Source organism: Lithobates pipiens, unplaced genomic scaffold, assembly GCF_037356315.1.
Source record: "Lithobates pipiens isolate NorthernLeopardFrog02 unplaced genomic scaffold, aLitPip1_a1.2 Scaffold_27, whole genome shotgun sequence".
Taxonomy (NCBI): domain Eukaryota; kingdom Metazoa; phylum Chordata; class Amphibia; order Anura; family Ranidae; genus Lithobates; species Lithobates pipiens.
The window spans coordinates 171816031-171843532 of NW_027507788.1; the positions used below are offsets into that span (position 1 = coordinate 171816031).

At 44.1% G+C, this 27502-nt stretch overlaps 1 protein-coding gene across 8 annotated transcripts in view; it reads left to right on the top strand.

Moving 5' to 3' along the window:
• Positions 1-27502, top strand: part of LOC143934346 (neurotrimin-like) — a 1051135-nt gene that overhangs the window by 647602 nt on the left and 376031 nt on the right. For 3 of the 8 annotated variants that reach the window (XM_077457896.1, XM_077457897.1, XM_077457901.1), the window contains exon 1: positions 15940-16216. In XM_077457896.1, coding sequence (XP_077314022.1) covers positions 16062-16216 — 155 coding nt within the window. In that variant the 5' untranslated portion in view covers positions 15940-16061. Of the gene's footprint in view, positions 1-15228; positions 15360-15669; positions 15846-15938; positions 16217-27502 lie in introns of those variants that run through there. The other 5 variants (XM_077457899.1, XM_077457900.1, XM_077457895.1 and 2 more) reach the window with 5 other exon arrangements.

Consider the following 27502-nt stretch of genomic DNA (forward strand, 5'->3'; position numbering starts at 1 on the left):
CTAGGAAGGTTCATAGTTTCATAGTTAGTTAGGTTGAATAAAGACACCAGTCCATCCAGTTCAACCTGAGTGAGTGTCTACAATTGTCCCTATCCCTTTACATTGCACACTCACATCGGTCCCTACCCTCAAGGAGCCCACGATCTAAGGTCCCCATTCATATACTAGGGCCAATTTTTTGGACAGAAGCCAATTAACCTACCTGCATGTCTTTGGAGTGTGGGAGGAAACCGGAGTACCCGAAGGAAACCCACGCAGGCACAGGGAGAACATGCAAACTCCAGGCAGGTAGTGTCGTGGTTGGGATTTGAACCAGCGACGCTTCTTACTACTAGGCGAGAGTGCTTGAGAGTGCTAACCACTACACCACTGTGCTGCCCAGGTTAATTGTGCAGCTCTAATCTGAATGGAAAAATATTGCCATACCCTTTTAATTCATTTACATTTATTTAAAGAATAACTCCACTTTTTTTGAGAAAAAAAACATTCCCCTCAGGGTGATCTATCTACATTGTAGGGATTTTAACAAACTTTGTACAGAGTCCTGCCTTTTGTTATTCTGAAGAAATCCCTGTGTGTTTGTCTGTGTCCATGAAGTCAATCTGCATGGGAGTGGTTTTATAAGCTGCTGCACTTGCAGGGCTCTGATGAGGAAAGAAATAAGAAGGGGGTTTTGGGACTTTTAGTGAGGTACAAGACACGTGGTGAGAGAGACTGTAAAATTGTTTAATAGACATATAAACAAAGCATACCTCATAAACATGTGACGTGATGGTTGAACATGAGTATTTTATCTGTACACAAGGCGATGGCATACAAAAAAGAGGGATATATATATATATATATATATATATATATATATATATATATATATATATATATATATACACATACACACATCTAAAAATCGCATAGTATCCCATGGAAATAACTAGTATAAAAAGTCAAATGCTTATTGAGTAATGATTACAAATGGGTTATAGGATGCAAATGAATCACAGTTGAGGTCAAATTATGTGTTGGGAACATGATGACATTGATAGGCTTGACGCGTTTCATGGCCAGATGCCACTCATCAGGATAAAACGCATAGCATATGTATAAATTGTTCTGAATAAGTAGTGTTGCAAGTCAGGATCTGCGAGGCAAGTCTGTCCTGGGAACTGAGGGAATGAACCCAAGGAAGAAACAAGCGCACCGACACACCTCAGGAGCACCCTCCAAACGTAATAGGCAAGGGTGAAAAAAATTCAAATATGTCTAGTGACATTGCACAGAGACATGCTCTGAGACATGATGTGCATGTGTGAGGAGAAAAGTCAGTCTGTTAAAGTCCCAAAACCCCTTTGCTCCCCTGCGTGAGCCGTCGTAGCTATACGTCGGCTCGCGGGGTTGGGATAGCAGGTGCGCGCGCTCTCGCTGCACAGTGGGGGTGCTGATGCTCGTGGCCGACGGTCGCGATGACCGCCTGTCACAATGGATCATGTGCAGAAGAGACAGAACAGGGATGAATGTGTGTAAACACACACTTCCCTTTTCTGACTGGAGTGACAGATCTTGTGTTTCTATTAGCTAGGAACCACGATCCGTCACTTCATCTAGTCAGTCCCCTCCCCCTTTAGTTAGAATCACCTCCCAGGGAACACATTTAACCCCTCGATCGCCCCCTAGTGTTAACCACTTCACTGCCAATTACATTTTTACAATAATCAATGGAATTTTATAGCACTGATTGCTATATTAATGCCAATGGTCCCAAAAATGTGTCAGATGTGTCCGCCATAATGTCGCAGTCACGATAAAAATCACAGATCACCACCATTACTAGCAAAAAAATAATAATAAAAATGTTATAAATCTATCCCCTATTTTGTTGACACGATAACTTTTGCACAAACCAATATAGGCTTATTGCGATTTTTATTTTTTTTACCAAAAATATGTAGAAGAATACATATCGGCCTAAACTAAGGAAAAAAAATATATATATTTTTTTTTGGGGGGGGGGGGATATTTATAATACCAAAAACTAAAAAATAATGAATTTTTTTCAAACTTTTTGCTCTTTTTTTTTGCTTATAGCACAAAAAATAAAAGCTGCAGAGGTGATAAAATGCCACCAAAACAAAGCTCTATTTGTGGGGAAAAAAAGGACGTCCATTTTGTTTGTTTGTTTAGTATTCTAGAATACTGCAGTATTTGCAATTTAGTTACAAAGAGTCGCAAAAGATAAAAAGCCACATTGCTAATAATGCTGCAGTGCAATGAGGAGTTGGTTCTGCGACCAAAAGCACCTGTATCTGGGGTGCGACAGGTTGAAAAGTTGTGCACATGTGTTTATAACCCCCCACCCCCATTGTCCTGACACTACTGGAAATCTGTGAGCAGCAATCTTACAGCTAGAGCCACTTTTTGAATATCAATCTGGGAGATTTATTCGCGTATCTCGGTAAATTATTTCGGTGTTTGTGTCTCTGATATTTACCGTACAGGGATTGGATGGCTCGCCATAGTCCGGGTAATGTGAGGTGGTGCAGATGCCGCCGCTGCTCTGATGGCGTTCAGCCGTGAGCTCTGCCAAGTGATTATCTATTAATTGTGACAAGAGTAAGCATAATAAAGCGAATTAGTCTTGTCACTTATCACCCGTTAGTCAATGTCAGTCTCGGTGACTTCGTTCGGAAAGGTTAAGCGTCGTCTTCATGAAAGGAATCTGATATGAGACGCGGCAATACAACGGGAGGCGGCGGGACGCTCACAGTAAATTATGTGAATATTTCATGCTTTTCTTCTCTATTAACTGGAGGATGTTGAGGCAAAAAAAAAAAAAAAGGGCAGAATATGAGTCTTCCCAACACAGCCAGTGTCACCCACAATTATGGTCCCATCTGTCTGCTGCATTTACCTTCTGTTATCACTGCAAGCACCTGTCTGAGAAGCCTGAGATGGAAGCTGCTCGTCTGTCTCCTGGATGACATGAAGCTAGTTTTGAGGCAGAGAGATCACCTGCATTGACAGTGACTTGGGGGATGTAAGGCTCAGTTCACGCTGCCACCACTTGGAATCTGACTTGTGAGACCCCAAGTCGCATGACATGTAAAATCCCAGGTTAGTCAATGAGAGCTGTCTTAGCACTGCTGAAGTCGCTCCAACTGTACAAAAGCTTCCTGTACTAATTCAAGGCGATTTCTATCTGACTGGTGCCCAAAGGCTTTAATGGAAGTCTCCTCATATGGGAGTCAGATCCTCATTTATATTGATGTGATTTGGATCCGACATTACAGGAAGATTACACAGGCATTCCCTGCGGTGTAGCCCCCTCCTCGCTTTAAAGTAGTATTCAAGTCGGATCAAAGTAGTACTCAAGTTATATTAAATTGCCAGCAAATCGCATGGCACAGTCACACCATAAAGCCCCATACACACTATCAGATTTTCTGCTGATTTTTTCCTTCAGATTTACCAAAACCATGTAATTCAAGGGCCTGCCTGATTGCATACAAATTGAAACTCCTAAGGTTTGACCTCATATTATATGGTTTTGGTAAGTCTGAAGGAAAAAATCAGCAGAAGATCTGATACCGGCATACTCCACTTTTAAGTATGCAATGGGGTTTATTTACTAAAGCTGGGAAGTGCAAAATCAGGCTCACTTCTGCATAGAAACCAATGAGCTTCCAGGTTTTATTACCAAACACGCTGGGGTTAGAAGCTCATTGGTTTCTATGCAGAAGTGAGCCTGATTTTGCACTTCCCAGCTTTAGTAAATAAACCCCATTGTGTACTTAAAAGTGGGGTATGCCTGTAGTGTGTATGGGGCTTTAGTTGCACAACTTTCAGCTCAGTTTTGGTACCGACACTAGTATCGATATCAGTGCAACCCTACTGCAAATGCAACATTTTTATACATGTTAGCAAATTGTAAAAGGGTCAGTGTACCACAGTTTAGTAAATTGATCTTGACAACAACTCCGAAGGCAAAGCCGATGTATTTTGGGGGTTCAAGGCTTCCTCTTCATCAAGGCTTGGATGCTAGCTGCAATATAAGCTTCTGATGGACACACAATTGTAAAGCAACACAAGGTATAATGAGAGCAACATAACCTTCAACTGACAGCTCATCATTCTGAGATTACACTGTTATTGTAAATTGTGCATCCAGTATTATCCTCTATTGCAGTCAGCTTCAAAGCCCTGATGAAGGGGGAAACTTGAACTCTTTAAAATGTGTTGGTTTGTCCTCCTTTTTTTTAACCCAGATCCGTACATTTTTACTGTACTAATCAGACTAATCTGTGGCACTCTCAGCCTTTTACTCTTAGCTTAGACTTTTCCAGGAATCCTCAGGGATCATCTTCATATAAGCTGCATTCTTTTAAAGCAGGATTCAACACAAAAGCAAGCACTTGTGATATTTTAAAACTTTCTTTCCTTTATTTCACTTGTGATCTAGCCCAGGGCTCAAAATTTCAAGTCTTGAGCTACTAGCCAGGCCTTAAGAGTTACTCGCCACCAGTTGTCCCACTCAACCCCTGCCATGCCCCGCCCCTTATCCCACCCCTATACACACCCTCATAAATACTCATGAAATTACACTTAAAAGTTTTAAGCAGAATTAAATTACACAAATATTAACAACTTTATTACTCAAGCCCATCAATGCAGCCTCACCCGTGCCCATCAACGCAGTGTGACCGGTGCCCACTAACGCAGCCTTACCCATGCAGCCTCACCTGTGTCCATCGTGCAGCCCCACCTGTGTCCATCGTGCAGCCCCACCTGTGTCCATCATTGTAGCCCCACCTGTGTCCATCATTGCAGCCCCACCTGTGTCCATCATGCAGCCTCACCCGTGTCCATTATTTCAGCCTCACCCATGTCCATTGTTCAGCTCCACCCGTGTCCATCACGCAGCCCCATCCATGTCCATCATGCAGCCTCACCTGCATCCATTATTACAGCCTCACCCATTAATCCTCACCTGTGTCCATCATGCAGCCTCACCTGTGTCCATCATGCAGCCTCACCTGTGTCCATCATGCAGCCTCACCTGCGTCCATTATTGCAGCCTCATCCATTAAGCCTCACCTGTGACCATCGTGCAGCCCCACCTGTGTTCATCCTGCAGCCGGCTCATTATAGTGGAGAGGAGATCTGGCTTGATCACAGTGCGGGGTTTACCCGCTGTAACAGCTTTACATTACAATTGAAGTCCGCGTGCAGTCACACACAGCCCCGCCCTCCTGACCCCGCACATGTGACAGACGGAACACCGGTCCAATTCCAGGGCGTGTTCTGTCTGTCACAGGTGCGGGGTCAGGAGGGCGGGGCTGTGTGTGATGGCGTGCAGACTTCAATTTTAGTTTAAAGCTGTTACAGCGGGTAAACTCCGCACTGTGATCAAGCCTGATCTCCTCTTCCTCTCTTCTGCTATAATGATCCAGCCATCCCCTCTGTTCCTCCACACTCTCTCTGGGAGAACGGCTCCCATTCAACCCCCCAGCTCCTCGCCAGACCTCATTTTCCATTCACAGAATGCAAGTAAGGGCCGGTTCACACAGCGAGGCGCGGCGAGGCGTCTCCGACTTACCTCGCCGCGACCTGCGGGGAGCTCAGCGGCGACTTGCAGAGGACTTCTGTATAGAAGTCAATGCAAGTCGCCCCCGAAGTCGCCCAGAAGTAGTACAGGAACCTTTTTTCTGAGTCGGAGCGACTCGAGTCGCTCCTCTCAGAACGGTTCCATAGTACTGAATGGGGGCGACTTGCGGGAGCGAGGCGAGGCGAGCCGTGTCGCCTCGCTTCGCTGTGTGAACCGGCCCATTCACACAGGGGCAACTTTAGATCCGACTTAAAGTCATCCCAAGTTGCCTCAAGTCGTGCACGATGATAAAATCAATGTAAGTGAATGAGAGCCGTCTTAATGTACACTACTGAAGTCGCTCCGACTTCAGAAAAGGTTCCTGTACTACTTCAATCCGACTTATAGGCAACTTGTACCCATTGATTTCAATGGAAGTTGCCTCCAAGTCTGATCCCCTGTCTTAACTGAAGCAACTTTCCAGGAAGTAAAAATAGTTTTCTAGGCAAACCCCTCCCTCCCACAGAGCTGATTATTATGTGATTGACCACTGGCAAAGTCCCCTGTCCTGAATGCAACTTCAAGTTGCCTTGTAAGTTGCCTCAAGTCGTGTCCAAGTTGCTTCCCAAAGTCTCGCTGGAAGTCATGTTGCCCCTGTGTGAATGGACTCTTAGCGAGTGGAACATTTGAGGGCTGATCTAGCCAATACGCCTGTTGTTTTTCAACAGAACATGCTCTCCTGCAAATGTAGCAGTTAGGGGGTTGAGACAAACCATTTACCCCTGACTGAGCTGCTTACAATGATAAGCTTTTATATATTCATGTAAAACCTTTATCCTAAAAAAAAAACAACTGTTGCGGAACTACAGAACCCACGAGGCATTGCAAGGCAAGTTCCATGAGGTATTGTTTAGCTGACAGTTGCAAGCATGACACCCAAAGGCAGAGGCATGATGGGACTTGTAGTTCCGTAAAAGCTGGAGGGCCGCAGGTTGGACACCCATGCTGTAACTTCTTGTGTAACTATAGCGTGAGCTGGAGTTTGTCTGGGTCTGCATCCCTTTAGACATGATTTTCTATTAAAAGTATGTCACCAAAAATGACATTTTTGTTGCAGGGCATGCCTGAAATCTGACTTGAATCTTAGTGCAGTGTCAATCACACAAGCAGGAAATGAGCTGGAATTTGTTAAGTTTCCTAAAACTCTCCTATCCCCACCCCAGACTGACAATGCTACTGTCCAAAGGTGTTCCCTATGCTCCTTCATCCAGAGTGGGGACACTCTAATACAGGAGGTGTGTTACTGACCAGTCAGGCTCTTCCTGTTATAGGGTGACAACACTCTTTCCCTGCCCCCCTATTGTGCTCCTATGCAGTGGCGTAACTAGAACCTTCAGGGCCCCGATGCAAGAAACCATGAAGGGCCCCCCTGAACCCCAGCCAGGGCCCTTCCCTCCGAGTCCGGCGGGTGGAACTCCAGGGCGTGGCCACAGGTATGACCTTTGTGAGCCCTGTAGTTCCACCACTGGTATCAGTAGTTTTTTTTATTATTTATTTTTAATTTTTAGGTGCCCCATTGGGGGACTGTCCCTAGGCAGGATGGGGTCCCCGTCCCCAGAAGAGATGAGGTCCTTTTCTCCAGGGCAGATGAAGTTACCGCCCCTAGGTGAGAAGGGGTCCCTGTCCCCAGGGGAGGCGGGGATCCCTTTCCCCACTCCCCACGTGAGAAGGGGTCCCTGTCCCCAGGGGGAGATGGAGGGGGTAAGTAATGGTGTGTGGGGGATGGGGTCCTCTCACTCACCATGACCAAGCTGCAGGCCGCGCACTCATCCATGTTGGCCTGGGCTCCATCCAGTGTGATCAGCATATCTTCCAGAAAGACCTTTCATCATCTGTGTATGACGGGGGAGGAGGGGGGCTGGCAGACAAGCCTGCAGTGTTCTCCGGGGGGCTCTCATAGGGCTGCACTGCATCTGTGTGCTTAAAGTTTGTTTACCCGGGAGAAGTATGCAGTGCAGTGTGGGCCGGACTCGGGGGGGCGGGACTCTGGCTGGGGAGAACAGACATCGGACTGAGCGGCAATGCATGGAGCAGGAGAGGGGTACTCTGAGGAGCCAGCTGAGGACACAGGTCATGCGGGGAATGCACAACTAAAGAGCAGCCAGTGCGATAGTCGAGCATGGAGCTCTGCTAGTCACCCTCCACCTCCAGCCACCCGTGTGCATGGTGCACTGGTACCCCTAGCTGCCTATGCTGCTGCCGGCCATATGTAGAGGGGGCTGCATGGGCCCCCTGCCTCACAGGGCCCGGTTGCGGTCGCAACTGCTGCACCCCCTATAGTTACGCCCCTGCTCCTATGTTATCATTCTGTACATAAGAGATTTGGGTGACCTAGAGTGTGGTTGCCACCATCCTTGTAAACTAAATCTAAATAACCAAAGCGTCTCTAGTTAGGACTTTGAAGGCAACTTTACATCAAAGTGGTAAATTTAAAATAACAACGTTTATTATTTTACTTTAAACGTTTTTCACATCTGTTTACATCACATAATATATATAAAAAAAGAGAAATATAGAGTTGGATTGCAACATCCTGCTTTACATATCTGAATGGTATCCCCTATAGCTGATATTTGGTGTGAGTCGTCCAGCTTGTTTGTTGACCTACTCAGTCTGGGGACTCCAACGCATTTCAAAAATATTTAAATGGTAACTCCACTTTTGTGGGGAAAAAAAATAGCAAATAAAAAGTTATTAATATAGCGTATACAACTGCAACACAAGTCATATTGTAATTGAATGTTATTAAAAATTACCTTTCCTTTTCAATCTGCAGCTCTGTAAGCTTGCAAACCACCCCTGCCCATTGGAACTGTCAAAGACACTGGTGCCTTTCGCCCCTTTTTAACCCCTTCTAGGGGGTTAAAAGTGCCCCCCCCCCCCCCCCCCCCCGAATAGGGGCACCAAAGCGCCGCTGTAACAGCGGTAAAGCGGCACTAAAACTAACAGCGCTTTACCGCTACCACCCCCACCGCCCCAGTGTGAAAGGGCTCTTAGGGTTTACATTTACTTTAATATGAACATTTAGTTGTTTGCCTCTGTAATTTTCTGTAAAATGCAATATGGCTACCTGGAGGTGTTCTGTACACGGAATGTGTACAGAACACCCTTTAGAGACTTCATTTCCTGCTTGTGTTATTGGCTCACCAATTTTCCCAGGAATCTGCATACAAGTCAGATTTCAGGAATCCCTTGCAACAAAAATGTAATTTTTGGTGAGATACTTTTAACCTCCCTAGCGGTAATCCCGAGTCTGGCTCAGGTTGGGATTTTAGCAACATAAGCGGTAACCCCGTGGTCAGACTCGGGATCGCAATGCTGGATACAGGGAGACTTACCTTGTCCCCTGGATCCAGCGATGTCCTCCGCGCTGTGTGATCGAGCTGTCCTCCGCTCGATTCACACAGTGGCGACTGCCGCCGAGCTCCGTTCCCTGCCACGTTATGGCGCACGGAAGCGGAAATCGGCGCCAAATTCAAAAAAGTAAAAACACAAAACACACACAGTACTGTAATTTTACAGATTACAGTACTGTATAAAAAATTACACACCCCCTTTGTCCCTAGTGGTCTGTGCAGTGCCCTGCATGCACTTTTATATTATAAATACTGTTTTTTTCTGCCTGGAATTTGGAGATTGTCCATAGCAACCAAAAAGTGTCCCTTTATGTCAAAAGTGATTTTAGACCAACTAGAAAACAGCGATAATAAATTATAATCACTTGCAGAATTGAGCGATAGCGATCTGTGGGGAAATTCGTCATCAAACACTAAATCTAATGACAGCGACAATTCTGCAAATGAGCAAATTTCAGTGTTTTTGGATTTGATTACATTATTGAATAATTTTTATTATTATATTATAAACTTTATCATACCCGGGATGTCTGCTAAACTCTGGTTTGAACAGATTTAAGAGATTTATTCCTAAGAATTACAGGACTACAATATAAAATGCCAAATTTCCATGCAAAATAATTGTACCGCTTTCAGCACCTAAAACCAGAACTAATCATACCGCCAGGGAGGTTAATAGAAAATCACGTCTGAAGGGATGCAGGCCCTGCCACTTACCTCATTAGAGCCCTGCAGGTGAACAGCTGATTGAGAATTATGAAACCACTCCCATTAGACTCACTTTCCCACAGGGACACAGACAAAGACACACGGATTTCTTCAGAATAACAAAAGGTAGGAATCTGCAACAAAGTTAAAATCCTTATAATGTACATGAATGAATGAATGAAATACTTGTATAGCGCAGAATGCGAACTGAATCGCCTCTAATCACCCAGAGAGGAATGTTGCACTTTAAAATCTCCCTCGGAGAGGATAGCATTCTGGAATACAAAAATGTTTTACTATCTAGTACCTTACAACTGATATATACATAACCATTCAATAATTGAAATCTATTTTTGAAAAAGTTTACATGATCACTTTACATTGATTTTATATGTAAGGAGGATGTCAGATCCCCATAAAGGAATTTTGAGATTGCCGGGACCATCATTAGAGCATGCAAGGACCACCTTTGATGTATATCACGGGTTGTTAAAGAGGAAGTAAACTCTGATGGGTGTTACTTCCTCTTTGTTTCCCTGCAAAGGTAAAGCATAATGAGCTTCTATGCATTGCATTGTAGCCCATTATGCGACACTTACCTGTAGGAGAAGTCCGCGACGTCCCCGTCTTCCTAGCTAGTAGTGAGCGTCCATTCTTTACCCCACTTCCCTCCGGGGGGCTGCGAACACCGACTCTGTGACTGACTGGCCGAAGATGCGTGACGTCACTCCCGCACATGCGTGTGGGAGCCGCCTTTAACAGCATGACGGGAGCTAGAAATGGCATAGCGGCGTATATCGATTTGCAAATATCTCCTAGACAATGCAGGTCTGGGAGATAGTTCAAGCACCTACAGGTAAGCCTCAATCTAGGCTTACTTGTAGGTTAAAGTGGTTGTAAAGGGTTTACAACCACTATAAAGTATGCAAAAATATTCCAATAAAGTCATCCTGTTACCTGAGCTTCCCATGCTGGCTGTAAGTGGCTGTTTCAACACACAGGCATAGTCCATCCTGACAAATGCTATGCAGCCAAAGCTGGAATAAATGCAGACAGGAAGTTGCTGCAAAAAAAGTTGCAGGAGATCAGCAATAAAAACAGCATTTAAAAAAAGAAATGGCAAGTTCCATCCATTCAGGGTTTACATTTAGGCACAAAATCAGTGAGCGCTCAGGAGGCGGAGCTGCTAGAACAAATGGGTGACTAATCAATTCAATAGCAATAAATGCAAACAAGTGCAGCTCTAAAAATGATATTACCGGTCAAGTAGTACTTTTACTTTAGACCCCTTTCACACTGGAGGTGTTTTTGAGGCGCTTTAGTGCTAAAAATAGCGCCTGTAAAGCACCTGAAAAATGCCTCATCTGCAGTCCCAGAAAGCCTGAGTGCTTTCACACTGGAGCGGTGCGCTTGCAGGGCGTTAGAAAAAGTCCTGCAAGCAGCATCTTTGGGGCGGTGGAAGAGTGGTGTATACACCGCTTGCAAACCGCCCCTGCCCATTGGAACTATCAAAGACACGGGTGCTTTTAGCCCCTTCTAGGGGGTTAAAAGCGTCTGCTCCCACCCAAATAGTGGCACCAAAGCCCCTATAGCTGATAGTTGGTTTGAGCCATCCAGCTTGCTTGTTGATCTACTCAGCCTGGGGACTCCAACGCGCTTCAAAAATATTTAAATGGTATCTCCACTTTTGTGGGGGGGGGGGGGGAAATAGTAAATAAAAAAATAATATATAATGTATACAACTGCAACACAAGTCATATTGTAATTGAATGTTCTTAAACATTACATTTCCTTTTCAATCTGCAGCTCTGTAAGCTTTCAAACTGCCCCTGCCCATTGGAACTATCAAAAACACGGGCGCATTTAGCCCCCTTTTAATCCCTTCCACCCGAATAGCGACACCAAAGCACCGCTATAACAGTGGTAAAGCGCCGCTAAAACTAACAGCGTTTTACCGCTTCTGCACCAGTGTGAAAGGGCTCTTAGGGTTTACATTTACTTTAATATGAACATTTTCATTTGTTTGCCACTGGAAAATTGTTTGCCCTTTTTAAGTGATATGTTCCTCCTTTTTATCCAACTGTAGTGTCTGAAACCAAACTTCCATATTGTCTCTGGCCTAATGAGGATATTATTGATAGAGGTAATTGTTGCGTATATATCAGTGATGGGGTTAATTTGGCAGCAGCAACATTTCAGTATTAATAAGATGGTGATGGCGAGGAACGCACATTCCGGGACATTAACAAGGAGTATTAATGGCTGGATAAGCAATTCTGCACTGTGTACGAGTGAACTGCTACCATGTTTATCCGCCATTAATAAGCTTTCAATAATCCAGCACTATTTATATTCCATAAATAACCTCTTATATTTCTATGCGCTCGTTTATTTCCCGCCTGTCAGTGTGGCAGTGGGGATGTTTTTCATCTCTTTAAAGTGACACGACAAAGACAATTCTGCAAATTGGAGGGGAGGGCTGTTTTGCTAAGGGCTGGGGGGGGGGGGGGGGGGCTGTCTATAGAAAGTGCAGAGAAGGGGGGCATACCGTAGGGGGGCAACAGGTCTGTATCTGCTTCTCTGATAACTAAAATATGACCTGACTTGTGCCAGGGCTGAGGTGTGCTAACTGCGGAGTTCTGGAATACAGCCCATCCGCCTTACACACACTTCAGAGGAAAAACTACAAACAGGGTTTTTTTTAATTACCGTTTTTTATTAGAAGATAAAGGCAGATAAAAGGCACACGGATTAAACTAAAACAAACTGTTTGAAAGGTAGTAGATTAATCTGCTTCCGTCTGAGCCCTTTGGAGATCCCAATCTTGTTACAGACCGCAGAACCGTTCTGAACAGCCAAATCCAGTTTTCATACAATTTCTTCTTTAATAAAGTAAGACAAGCTGAATACTTCACTTGGTATCCCAGCAGAATTGTAGACGGTGATCCTCCAGTTCTTATTTTTTGGAATTTCAATGTCATCAGTTGTAGTCCCAGAGCTGGAATCCCAGACCTGAAGACAACAGTTTCATGGAATGTTTTGGGGCATATTTATAAAGCAATACGTGTGAATTTCACCAGACGTTCACTGCAGGTGAATCTATCACTGTAATTTAAAACACACACATGAAAAAAAATATACACATTCACTGCTTTATAAATGTATCCTTTGTATCCAGACTAGTCTCAGTTCTGACATTTGGGTTTGATTTACTAAAACTGCAGAGTGCAAATTCTGGTGCAGCTCTGCATAGAAACCAATCAGCTTTCAGGCTATGTTGGTAAAGCTTAATTGAACAAGTTGGACTTAGCCATCATTCACACTGAACACGGTTTCAAAGTCGCATTTCAGTCAGACTTCGGGGGCGACTTGAAAGACATCTGCGTGGGTTCAAGCTCAGATGTCTATAGAAAACGCCCCCCAAGTCGCCAAAAGTAGTGCAGGAACTACTTTTAGAAAACGGTGCAGCACTGCAAAGCCAGTGTTGCACCGATTGGGACTCTCCGATTGCTGGCAATACTCTCCCATTTGACATGCTATTTGACCTGTTAAATTCCGCCAATATGAATGGGGGTTGAGATGCTGATTGTCTATCATGCACAGCTGCACCAGATTCTGTACTCTTTGGTTTAAGGCTGGGTTCACATATGCTGCGGCCGCGGTTCACAGCCTGGGGTACGGTGTGTCTCTGTTCACCAGATCAGGTGCGAATCAAGTCCGAATTTATGTCTAAATTCGCACCTGAATCGGAACCAAAGATGCACAGGACCCTTTTTAAATGTGGATTTTCGGTTGCCCCGGAGCTGTGTGAACCGGCTCCATTGAGAACTAGGCACAGTCTCCTGTCAATTCGCATGTTTTGAACCCAACCTTAGTAAATCATCCCAAGTGTCACCGAAATCCAAATCAACTTCTCTAGCAGATTATTCCGTAACTTCTGCTTATCTTATTCTGCATACATAGATTCCTTACATTATCCATATTGTTTTATTACAACAAATATCTCTTTCTCATTTGTAGCCTTGTGTTCATTAAACCTGACTATAGAAATGATGTAAAATTATGCACAATTTGGGGTTGGGATTTGCCACTTTTGTCAATTTTGGTTATTGGTAGATCAAACCTAAAAAAAACTCCAAAAAAGATCTCAGAAAATAAAATGCCAATCTGATCTGAGATATACATAGACAAGCAGAAAATGTACTGGTAAGTATACAGGAAGATATAAATATATAGAACAGGGGAGGGGAAGATCTAGGGAGACAGAGGGAGATTTTTAGCGGACACATACTGTACTGATTAAACGATTGTCGTTCGCTGGGCTATCGTCTGAGCAAAGTTTTTGTTTGTCCCTTCGGATATTGTTGGACGAACTGTCGTGATCGAAAGCTGTGCACTAATGATCAGACTATCGTGTGATCAATCTGAAAGCGATTTTTATCATCCGATTATCTGATACGAGGCATAAGGGAGTAAAGAGAGATGTGTGGGAACCAAGGATAATTCAGGGGGATACAGGAAACTTAGAGGAAAGAGGAGAACATTTAGGGGAATAGCAGAAAATAAGGGAGGATAATAGGACATTCAAGGGGGGAATCAGAGAAGACTCAGGATGGGTTTAGGAAAAAAACTGAGGGAAGCAGAAGAGATTTAGGGGGAAATATAGGAAGATCAGGAGGGAGGTATGGAGAAGATTGGGGGGGGGGGGATCTGAGGCAACAGGAAGAGATTTGGGGGGGTTGTGGTAGATTTAGGGAAAATATGAGAAGATCTGGGGGAATCAGAGAAGATGGAAGGGGTAGACTTGCGAGAGCTGGGGGGGGGGGGGGGGGGATAGGGAAAGATTTGGAGGGACATGCTCTTCAAGGATAAAAGTATTATAATGGTTCTGATTATGTTTTTGCAGATTTCAGGCTGATAGGAAGTATTTATGCTGAGCACAATACACAGCTGTTAACTCCTCGTGTACCAAAGCCCAAGATGTCCTCCAGTGATTAAAATTCCTGGTGTGACCTTTTACAGCCGGTGAGGACGCTGCTTCTATTCCTTAACCATCGCCCCTTTCTTTGCTCCAGTGGAATCAGCACAAAAAAAAGTATGCACTGGAAGTGCTGTAACAATAGCAACTGGTGCTTGTTACATTTCTGACTGCAGCAAAGGCCATTTTGATTGGTTGCTATGGGTTACTGCCCTTCTTTGTTATCCCTTGAGTTGCCTTGTGGCTGTATTCGGATTCAGGGAACTGTCTGCAGACTCAGCGGGGATGAAATGTAATCCGACAGCTGAGATATTACAAGTTGCATTCATTATTGCAGTATACGCCATACAGCACGCTCAGTGCCTAGTAGAGTAGGACGTATATTACATATACATTTGCAAGCGCTTTCTTTTCTGGGGGTAGCTTTCCCACATTCTCTATCCTTATATGTGACAGTGGTAATGTCCAGTAGTCAGGCCTGTGTCCTCTTGCGTCCAGTGTGTGTGCAGCATGCTGTGTCCTAAATTAGACATCTTGCCATGGGTATTAATAGGAAACAGTTAAGGTTGATATGTTTTCCCAGAGACAAGTAGCTGTATGCCATGATGTGCCCATATCCAACCTTCCGCTTTCAACAGGAATACATTTCAAGCAGCATCATACACAAAACACTGCACAGGTGTGTAACATTCAGGTGTGCAAACACAATAGCACAGGTGTGACTGGTGCTGCAGAACCTCTTGGAGTGGGAGTGAGTGACAAGGGCCTGGTAGGAGTGTGTGAAGTAGCCCAGCGAAGGCCCACAGAGTGCCAGGTGCAGAGTGAGCGTGGTGGGACAGCTGCTACCCCAGTGCTCTGCTGCTTGTGAGTGCAGTGGCAGCTCCTCTGATGTACGGCTTCTGTGATGGTTGCTGGCTGAGTGCGGTTGGAGATGGTGCAGCTGGGATTGTGCTGCACTGATGTCTGTGCTGCCAGTGACATGTGGAAATGCTGGGAGCTGCTAATCTGGCTGAGTGGAGCTGAGCCTGGTGCCTTGTGTGAGAATGCTGGGAGATGGTAGTGTGTCTGATGGGAGTGGGGGTCCTCTGACGCCGTCTAGATTGGAGAGAGCCGATGGCAAGAGTGGATCCTGAGCTCCTGTGAAGCTGTGTGGTCCAGGCTGCAGGTGAGCAGAGGGAGGAGGAGGAGGAGATGTGATGGAGGGAGGATGGAAGGAGGGAAGAGGGAGGGAGGCAGCCGCTCGCAGACTGTATCACGCACAGTACTCTCTCCTCTATACACAGTGCCAGGCTGTGTGCCCCTGTGCTGGTGCCAGGCTGTGGACATGTAGCAGAGGGGGGGCAGCCAGTCAGTCAGTGTTTGCGCTTTCTGTGCTCTCACAATGGGGGTTGCCCCCTGCTGGAGGTGGCTACTTGCCCTGGGTCTCAGACTGCTGTTTCTTGTGCCCGCAGGAGTGCCAGTCCGCAGCGGGGATGCTGGATTTTCCAAAGCCATGGACAACGTGACGGTGCGGCAAGGAGAGAGTGCCATCCTCAGGTAGGACCCTCTTATTTCCTTAGATGTTATGATTGCTGTGCACAGTACACTATTCTATGTATTATGTATATGGGGAGATTGTGACACAGGGGAAAGTTGCTCAGCTCAGGGGATTGTGCAGAAGTTCAGGTGATGTGCCACCTGTCCCCTGTCAGCTTTGCATATAATGTACATGGGGCGTATTACGTGTGCCATATTTCTGTGTGATGTGTCACCTGTCCTCGTCCCCTCTGCCAGCTCCGCACACAGGGCGTATTACATGTGCCATGCTGCTGTGCTGTAATAAGCTGCAGCTACAAGTTACTCTTCTCCTGAGGCTGCTTAACACATCATTTGCCTCTTGTCACTTCCACTCCCTGTGTGAGTGGCGGCCTGTGCCTCCCCAGCCACCTGTATATCACACAGACTGGGCACTCGGTGCAATGACTATTGTATATTACATGTTTCTGATGGGGTAGAATAAAGTGCGCATAAAAGTTATCTCCTGGGGCAGTACAGAAGTCACCCCTCCCCATGCTAAAACCCGTTTGCTGCCACCTGTCCCTATATCCGGTGTGTGCCCTTTACATGGAGTCGGAACTGGACAAAGCCCTGCGTGATGTATAGATGGTGGAAGAATCCTCCGGGACCAGATGTGTCCATTTAATACCTAAGTGTGTGTGTCTTCTGTCCTTTGGAAATTTATCATGTGGAGTATATAGGAAAACTTCACAAAGAAATACCGCTGGGTTCCTGCATACCTTGAAATTAGCAATGTGTCCATGAAGATAGCAGTGTGTCACAACATAAAATAAATGTGTATGTGCGTATATAGTTCATTATATATCAAGTGAATCATTTTCAAATTATATGTCTAATATCGAAAGCTTTATCTGTCTGTCTTTCTAGCTCAATCTCGTATCCCCTGCTCTCTCTCTCTCTCTCTCTCTCTCTCTCTCTCTCTCTCTCTCTCTCTCTCTCTCTCTCTCTCTCTCTCTCTCTCTCTCTCTCTCTCTCTCTCTCTCTCTCTCTCTCTCGTATTACTCCTCTATCTCTTTCTCCATCCTGTATCTCTCTTTCTCTCTTCTATCTCTCCCTCTTTATTTCATATCTATCTCTCTTCTATCTCTTTTTCCATCTCCTATCTCTGTCTGGTATTTCTTTCTCTCTCCATTTCATATCGCTCCCTCCCTAGTCATATCTCGGTCTGTGTGTCTCGGATTATCATTGTGCTTTGCCTTTCTTCCATAAGGCTCCCATCTATATATAGAGATCAGCCTCACATTATGGAGTGGAGAAGCCCTTCCATCGTCACGTTGTCTCTGCCTCTTCTGTCCCTCTCCCTGCTGTGACTGGAGCTTGTTCCTCCCCGGAATAATGACCCTCTTCCCTCATTAATTACCCTTACCCTCTTCGGAATGGGATGAATGGCAGATGTGAAGTGTCAGCCCCTGGGGTCAGCGGCTGTGCTCTGTAATGAGGATGTTCCGCCGGGGCCATCGTGTAATTGTGCTTCTAACCTTTCCTACACAATACAGATGATTGGAGACCGGCTTGTTCTATTTACACTTCAATGAACAGTGCTGCAGAACAAATAGCCAAGTTTGCTGTGCTGCAGGCCAGCGTTGTGTGTATCTGGTAACGGGAATGTATGAAGGTATACGGGGATGTAGTTGGGGCTGAAGATGAGATATATAGGGTAGTATTAGATATATGGATCCGTACAGGGATGTATGGGGGTGTATAGGATTGTATGGGACTACGGGGAATGTGTAGGCATGTACAGGATGTAAAGGGATGTATGGGATTGAACGAGGATATATAGAGGTGTATAGGGATGTACAGAGATGTAGGAGTATATGGGACTGGTAGGGATATGTAAGGAAATATGGGGTTGCACAAAAGTGTTTGGGGTTTGTAAATGGTTGTATGGGACTTTATAGGCAGTATGGACTGTATGGTACCTATGAAGATGTAAGTGGCTGGTTAGGAATATACAGATGTATGGGGTTGTATAGGATTGTATGAAGATACACAGGGATGCATAGTGAAATATGTGACTGCATAGGATGTGTACAGATTTATGAGGTTTATAGGAGTGTATGGAACTGTACAGGGATGTATAAGGATTTATAGGGATGTATTGGGATGTTTAGGGGTATATGGGACTGTAGGGGATGTGTAGGAATGCATGAGGATATATGGGATGGTACAGGAATTGATTGGAATGCATAGGAATGTTTATGTACAGAACTGCACAGAGATATATGGGACTGTATGGGGATATATTGGGATGTTTATGTGTATATGGGACTGTAGGTGGAAGTGTAGGGATGTATTAGGATGTGTGGAACTATACTGGGATGTATGGGACTATCTGGGGATGCATGAGGATGTATTGGAATTTTCTGGAGTATATGGGACTGTAGAGGATGTATTAGGATGTGAGAAACTATACAGGGATGTATGGGACTATCGGTGGATATATGGAGATATATGAGGATGTATTGGGACACTTAGGAGTATATGGGACTGTAGGGGATGTATAGGGATGTATGAGGATGTATTGGGACACTTAGGAGTATATGGGACTGTAGGGGATGTATAGGGATGTATGAGGATGTATGGAACTGTACAGGTATGTATGGGGCTATATGGGGAGGTATGGAGATGTGTTTATATTTTTAGACATATATGGGACTGTAGGGAATGTGTAGGGGTGTATGAGGATGTATGGAACTTTACAGGGATGTATGATGCTGTATAATAATGTATGAGACTCCCCAGGGATGCATGGGATTGTCAAGGAATGTATGGAGGCATTCAGGGATGTATGGAGATGTTCATGGATGTATAGAGATGTTTGGGGATATAGAAATGTTACGGATGTATGGAGGTGTTCAGGATGCATGGAGAGGTTCAGGGATGTATGGAGATGTGCACGGATGTATGGAGATGTTTGGGGATGTATAGAGATATTTATGGCTGTATGGGGGTGGTCGGGATGTATGGGGGTGTTCAGGGATGTATGGAGATGTTCAGGGATGTAGGGAGATGTTCAGGAATGTATGGAGATGTTCAGCGATGTATGGAGATGTTCAGCGATGTATGGAGATGTTCAGGGATGTATGGAGATTTTCAGTGATGTATGGAGGTGTTCAGCGATGTATGGAGATGCTCAGTGATGTATGGAGATGTTCAGGGATGTATGGAGATGTTCAGGGATGTATGGAGGTGTTCAGGGATGTATGGGGATGTTCAGGGATGTATAGAGATGTTTATAGATGTATGGGGGTGTTTGGGATGTATGGAGATATTCAGGGATGTATGGAGATGTTCAGGGATTTTTTTCAGATGTATGGGGGTGTTCAGGGATGTATGGGGGTATTCAGGGATGTATGGGGGTGTTTAGGGATGTATGGAGGTGTTCAAGGATGTGTAGAGGTGTTCAGGGATGTATGGAGATGGTCAGGGGTGTATGGAGGTGGTCAGGGATGTATGGAGGTGTTCAGGGGTGTATAGAGATGTTTATGGATGTATGGGGGTTTCGGGATGTATGGAGATATTCAGGGATGTATGGAGATTTTTTCAGATGTATGGGGGTGTTCACGGATGTATGTTGGTGTTCACGGATGTGTGGAGATGTTCAGGGATGTATGAAGGTGGTCAGGGATGTATGGAGATGTTCATGGATGTGTGGAGGTGTTCAGGGATGTGTGGAGATGTTCAGGGGTGTATGGAGGTGGTCAGGGATGTATGGAGATGATCAGGGGTTTATGGAGATGTTCAGGGATGTATGGAGGTGGTCAGGGATGTATGGAGATGTTCAGGGGTGTACGGAAGTGGTCAGGGATGTATGGAGGTGGTCAGGTGTGTATGGAGGTGGTCAGGGATGTATGGAGATGTTCAGGGGTGTATGGTGTTTATAGGGATGCATGGAGATGTTTAGGGTGTATGGGGGTGTACAGGGATGTATGGGGATGTTCAGGGGTGTATGGAGGTGTTCAGGGGTGTATGGAGGTGTTCAGGGATGTATGGGGATGTTCAGGGGTGTATGGTGTCTATAGGGATGTATGGAGATGTTCAGGGGTGTATGGTGTCTATAGGGATGTATGGAGATTTTCAGGGGTGTGTGGTGTCTATAGGGATGTATGGAGATGTTCAGGGGTGTATGGTGTCTATAGGGATGTATGGAGATGTTCAGGGGTGTGTGGTGTCTATAGGGATGTATGGAGATGTTCAGGGGTGTATGGTGTCTATAAGCATGTAGGGAGATGTTCAGGGGTGTATGGTGTCTGTAGGGATGTATGGAGATGTTCAGGGGTGTATGGTGTCTATAGGGATGTATGGAGATGTTCAGGGGTGTGTGGTGTCTATAGGGATGTATGGAGATGTTCAGGGGTGTATGGTGTCTATAGGGATGTATGGAGATGTTCAGGGGTGTGTGGTGTCTATAGGGATGTATGGAGATGTTCAGGGGTGTATGGTGTCTGTAGGGATGTATGGAGATGTTCAGGGGTGTATGGTGTCTATAGGGATGTATGGAGATGTTCAGGGGTGTGTGGTGTCTATAGGGATGTATGGAGATGTTCAGGGGTGTGTGGTGTCTATAGGGATGTATGGAGATGTTCAGGGGTGTGTGGTGTCTATAGGGATGTATGGAGATGTTCAGGGGTGTATGGTGTCTACAGGGATGTATGGATATGTTCAGGGGTGTATGGTGTCTATAGGGCTGTACAGGTAAGCGGATGCTGTGTACTCTCTTTACTCTCTGGAGTCGCCCGGCGCCTCTCTTCCTCTGCAGTCACACATGCTGTAAACATCAGTTCTGAGCTGTCTGTACTGGCAGCTGGCTGAGCTGCCTTTTAGCCCTGGCTTGGTCTCTGTCATTGCTGGTGTTTGCTGATAGCAGACTGTGGGGCATCATCTATAGAGAGTCGAAATGGTGGGAAAATTGGGATATTTTATTGAAAGAGAAATGAGGGGATTTATTTCATTTTGATATCATGCTGGGAATTCTGGGATTGGGTCCCTCTGCCCCGCAGGCTTTTCTGTACTTTATGAAGTGACTGCTGGCTTCTAGTCCAATAGGATGTGTGTCAGGGTTATCACTCACACTACAAACTGATCACACAATCTGCTTTATTTCTACTAAAACCACAAGTTGCGGGAAAGACAATCGCTCAATTCCCCCATCAACACAGTTAGGCCCCATGCACACTGGACGTTTTTACAGCTGCTGTTTTGGCTTCAGCCATTTTCTTCTGCAACCAGTAAACTCCCCAGCTTGTCCATGCACACATAGGATTTTATCAGAGTTTTTTTTTCCAGGGGCATTTTCTGGCTGGAGATACCCCCCAGAACTAATGGTTTTAACCACTTAAGCCCCGGACCAATTTGCAGCCAAAGGACCAAGCCCCTTTTTGCAATTCGCCACTGCGTCGCTTTAACTGACAATTGCGCGGTCATGCGACATGGCTCCCAAACAAAATTGGCGTGCTTTTTTCCCCACAAATAGAGCTTTTGGTGGTATTTGATCACCCCTGCGGTTTTTATTTTTTGCGCTATAAACAAAAATAGAGCGACAATTTTGAAAAAAAATGCAATATTTTTTACTTTTTGCTATAATAAATATCCCCCAAAAATATATAAAAAAACATTTATTTTCCTCAGTTTAGGCCGATACGTATTCTTCTACATATTTTTGGTAAAAAAAAATCGCAATTAGTGATTATTGATTGGTTTGCGCAAAAGTTAGCGTTTACATAGCGTTTACAAAATAGGGGATAGTATTATAGCATTTTTAGGATTTTTTTTTTTTTTTTTACTAGTAATGGTGGTGATCGGCGATTTTTATTGTGACTGCGACATTATGGCGTACACATCGGATATTTTTGACACATTTTTGGGACCATTGTCATTTATACAGCAATGAGTGCCATTTAAATACACTGATTCCTGTGTAAATGACACTGGCAGTGAAGGAGTTAACCACTAGGGGGCAGTGTAGGTGTTATGTATGACGTTGTGTGTTTTTTTTTATTGTAGGGGGGCGTGGCCTGGCATGTGGCGCCACTGATCGTCTTTTCCTATAACAGGGAACAGACGATCGGTGACAGCCACAGTAGGAAGCACGGGGAGAGGTTTGTTTACACAGACCTCTCCTCGTTCTTCAGCTCTGTGACCCGATCGTGGGACACCAGTGGCGATCGGGTCCACTGGTCCCACGGCCACGGTCATGGAGCCCAGGACCGGGTCGGGACCGCACCGCCGGCAGCGCGCTCCCAACCCACGGCTGGGCGCGTAAAAAGCAACGTACAGGTATGTGCTTGTGCCCAGCCGTGCCATTCTGCAGACGTATATGTGCAGGAGGCGGTCCTTAAGTGGTTAAGGAGGAGTTTTCAGCTGTTCTGAACCATAAGCTTTTGTGGGATTATAGTTTTGCTAAAAAATGCAGACGCTAAAAGACGCTAGTGCAGAAATGCTAAAAAACACAGCAAAACTTGTGTTTTTAACGTGGAATTCTACAGCTAAAGCTACTGACATTTTTTATAATGACTCGTGTGCATGAGGCCTCAGTGTTTATGGGGTAATCCCTCCAGCAAAGCCATTGTGTTCTCCCAATGAGGGGAGAGCTGTCCCCACAGGGTGAAAACAGTGATTGCTGCTACATTAGCCACTAGCAATAATCACATGTAAAATCCAACAGACAGGTTGTACCCGAGTTGCTTTATCGATCAACTTGCATTCAGCCTGCCTATACATAGTTTGAAACAGAACTTGAAACATAGTTTGAAACTAAACTGGCTGAGATTCAAACTGTCTATGGCCAGCTTAATGTGGTTGTAAACCCTCCCCCACAACTTTTTCCCATGTAAATCAGCATAAAAAACCCCTAATGAACACCGCTTGTAGATATCTCCTTACTTGCTTTGTATTGTTGTAATCCTTTTTGTTCTTTAGAAAAACGTCACTGAGCATGCCCAGATCTCCCCTGATTTACGGCACACTCTCCATGACTTATATATCTGTTATCAGGACTTCCTACGGCACACAGCACTGAACTCCCAGGAGGCTGCTAATCACTTAGAGCTTCCTTCTACACATCATGTGACCATGTGACATCACATGCAGTGTAAACCAGGGAATGGGACAGCAGTACTGCAGTCTTATCAGCTGAAGCTGATAGGACTCATACAGGCAAACACTAGGTAATCTGCACAAGTAAATATTATGAAATAAAACAAGTCAGCTATGAACAGGGAAGCAGGGTTGCCATAGAAACGTTGGATTGAGAACGAGGCTTGGTTAACAGTACAGGAAGTGCTCAATTTAAGGGCAGAAATACACTCCACTGTGGACTCAGAAAACAATAGTTAAGATGGCGCTGCCTAACCCCTGGAAACAATTTTTTTTTAAAGTTTCTTTAAACAGTAAGTAATATGCAATTTGGGCTGGATTACAGTGGCTATACTTTAATAATTACTTATTATAATGGAGAAGCATCAGAGTGAGAGAGTTTATGCACACTGAAGCTCAAAAAAGCTATTTCTGGACGCCAGATTGCTGGCACAAAACGCTGGTTTAAAAACCTGCTTTTAACAGCGTTTTATACTAGCGTTTATGAGCGTTTTACAGCGTTAGCGTTAATGGGCGTTTTTTATAAAAATACACAGAGGACACTCCAAAAATCCCACAATGCATTGAAAAATAGAATGCCGAACACTAATGAACGAGCGTTTATGAGCGTTTACAAGCGTTTATGAGCGTTTATCAGCATTTTTCGTTTTTTGGCGCTGAAAAACGGCACTTTGAACGTGAATTTCTGGCGTTCAGAAAAAAGCCCATGAACTCCACTGCTCATTAAAGCTGAAAAACGTCCATGTGTGCATGGACACATAGGCTAACATAGAGTGGAGTTTATGGGCTTTTACAAAAAACGCCCAAACTCCAATAAACTGCAGTTTATCAGCTTCAGTGTGCATGGAGCCTTAGGGTTGATTTACTAAAGGCAAAAAGACTGTGCCCTTTGCCAAGTACAGTTGCACTCTGCAAGAGCAGTTTCTCCAGAGCTTAGTAAATGAGGAAAAGCTCAGCTGTCTTCCATCATGCAATCATTTGCAAGCCTTTTTTCCTTGCACATGATTGGGTACTTTTTGCAAAGTGAAGCTTTACCTCATTTACTAATCTTTAGAGCAACTGCACTTTGCAAATGCACGTCTGTCTATCTATTTGCCTTCAATAAATCAATCCCATCGTTTTCTTTCCTAGAAGATAAGAAGGTTGCTCTTTTCCCAGCATTCCCTCTATTTCCACCAACAGCTGTTGTTGGCCAGGCTTTGGCCTCAACATCCAATGAGATTTTTTAATCGCTCATTAGCACAAGATGGACCTCATTTGAACACATTTATTTTGGTTTACTGCAAAGGAAACATTTATCATTCAATTAATCCCAAATGACATACGATCAGAACACCCCATAATGGTTTTGGAGAAGATCATTGGTAGGAACTAAATGTAAGAGTGCTGATTGTGCTATCGCTGCTGCTGCATCCTACGATCATTACATTATCTCTGACGGAGGGCACCAACATCAAAGTTACACAATAAATATGCATGATTGCGGCACTATAATCAATAACAGGGGATGTTTGATCATATATTAACATGTATGAGATTATAATAAAAAGACATTTAACACCTTACTGACCGCTGCCCTTCTCAGACTCCCCCTACAGCAAAATAACCTCAGCCAGGAAGAAACTGAATTTCATGGTAATGGAAATCGCACTTTCTACCGCAGCCTCAGGGCTCAGCTACATTCCAGAGGATGGTTTTTACATTTCACATTAGTCAACACAAGACTAACACAGATGGAAAGAATACAATGGAAATGATACAAAGATGTTCAGTTTTAAAGGATATGGTACTTTTTCAACTATCTAGAAAAGAGTGGACCTCTGTTCTGCAGTACTACTACATCCAGAATTCCACTAGTTCTAATTGTTCTTTGGATTTTATTGTATTTTTATCACTGAAGAACTTTTAAAATTTGATGGAATGTTCCCAGCAGAATGTACAAGCATACACCCTAATTGTTAGTAATCACATCTGGTATGATCACTAACATAACTTCAATATAAGAAAAAGCAGCAGATTCAGTGGTTCAAAATGTATACATCGGCAGAGATTATATACTGTATTCCTTACTCCAAATGAGTGGTAATGTTTCACCTCTGTCTGTGATGACTATTATGTTTGCTATTAATGTAATTCATGGATTTTAACATGAAATATGGAATCATTAATATATTAAACAATTAGAGACGACACCTCTATGATAATCCTTGAGTTTGGACCGTACAGCTGTGGTGCACAAGCCATCTGTTCAATTGCTGCCAAAACACTCATATTTACCATTTTCAATTGTGAACAGAAGTTCTAATTGTGCAGGGCAGAAACTGGATGTAATCTGGGGAATCTTTCGTTTTCCAAGCTGCACCATTGTTCTTCCTAGCAGCAATGAAACAGTGTGTGGGAAATGTCTGAAAGTTATGAGGACCATGCTCAGTGTTAAGATGGAGTAGGACCAAGGCTGGGTCTGGCTAGATTTGCAGTTGTGTGACCAAGGAAATGAGAGAAGGGGACTATTTGTGCATAGGACCACCAGATTTGAAAAAGAGTGTCCAGGTGGCCATATTCTTTTCAGTACAAGGAGGAATAATTGCAGAAGATCTTTTCTAGCTTTTGCGGAGTGAAATAACAGTGGTGGAGTAAGGGAGGGATCCAAAAAGCATTATACATCTAGATCAGCTCTTTTCAACCTTTTCAACACAGAGGAACCCTTGAAATCGTTCTTTGGTCTCGGGGGAACCCCTGCTAAAAATTAGAAATCTACCACTCATGATACATTAGTGTGATGGTCAGTGGGAAGAATGGTCCTTACATTTGTGGTCATTGGGAAGAATTACCTCCTTACAGATAGCTAAAAAAACAATGGTGTGAGTGGGAACTTATCTGAGAGGCAGAAATTGGCCAATGCTGAAGGAACCCCTAGCAACCTCTGGAGGAACCCTGATTGAGAATCACTGATCTAGATGACCTGACCTGCTGCAAAAGTACATGAGCTTCTTTTTTGGCAGATTACAGGGGTTTTACTGCTTTTACATTGGTGACCTTTTTAACCTTGAAATCTCCCGTACAAAAAAGCTGCAAAAACTCTGCAAAAACACCTGTAAAATAGCAATGCCTAGATGTGAACAGAGCCTAACAGCCAAGGAAGCTGCTTCAATTTAACCTGCAACTGGCATGGTGCTGCACAAGTGATCAGTTATGACACCAATCATTAGATGGTTTGAGAGTTTCATTGAGGACACAAGCAAATGTGACAGTTAGAAATCCTGGCCTTCCAGGAATGTAACTGTTGACAGCAGCCTCCAGCAAGAAGAAACAGGAGCAATGCTGGAGGCAATTTACTGCACACACTAATTTTGATAGCATAATTATTAATGTGGAATGTATGTGCCTTGTTAAAGAACATTATTTTTTTTTTTTATCAAGTTGAAATGGGTAAAGTTCCACTTTTTTTCTTTGTAGTAGGAGATAATGGGGTTGATTTACTAATGGAAAATAGACTGTGCACTTTGCAAAGTCCAGTTGCTCGAGAGCTTAGTAAATGAGCAGAAGCCCTGCTGACTCACATCAGCCAATCATGTGCAAGCATAAATGCTTTTTTTAATTTCCCTAGCATGTAATTGGGTATTCTTTGCAAAGTAAAGCTTTGCATCATTTACTAAGCTCTGGAGCAACTGCACTTACAGAGTACAACTGCCCTTTGTAAAGTTCACTATCTATTTGCCTTTAGTAAATCAATCCCAATGCCTTTAGGTACAAGTGCTTTTTCCTCTGGTATAGAATGCAGGATATACCTGAAGCAGAGATAATTGTATAAGTATTAGGAATGTAATATTTCTGGTGCAAATCTTTGAAGGGCCTTAGCAGGTTTCCATTATAAAATTGTTCAGTAGTGGGTTATATAGAATTTTATTTACCTAAAAATCTCTTCTGTATATATATTTTTTAGATATCTGGAAGGCCCAGTCCTTTAGCATAGGGAATGTCTGATATTAACTGCTTTAAAATACAAGATTGAACTTTGTTCACAGTTGCTTCACTTGCAATACTCAGGACTCTTAATTAAAGTATATGTCGGCAATGGGTTAGAACAAATGATTATAATTGATTAAAATCTCTCAGAAATTTACCAATTATGTCACCTGTAATTGAGTGAGAGGGAACAAAAAACAT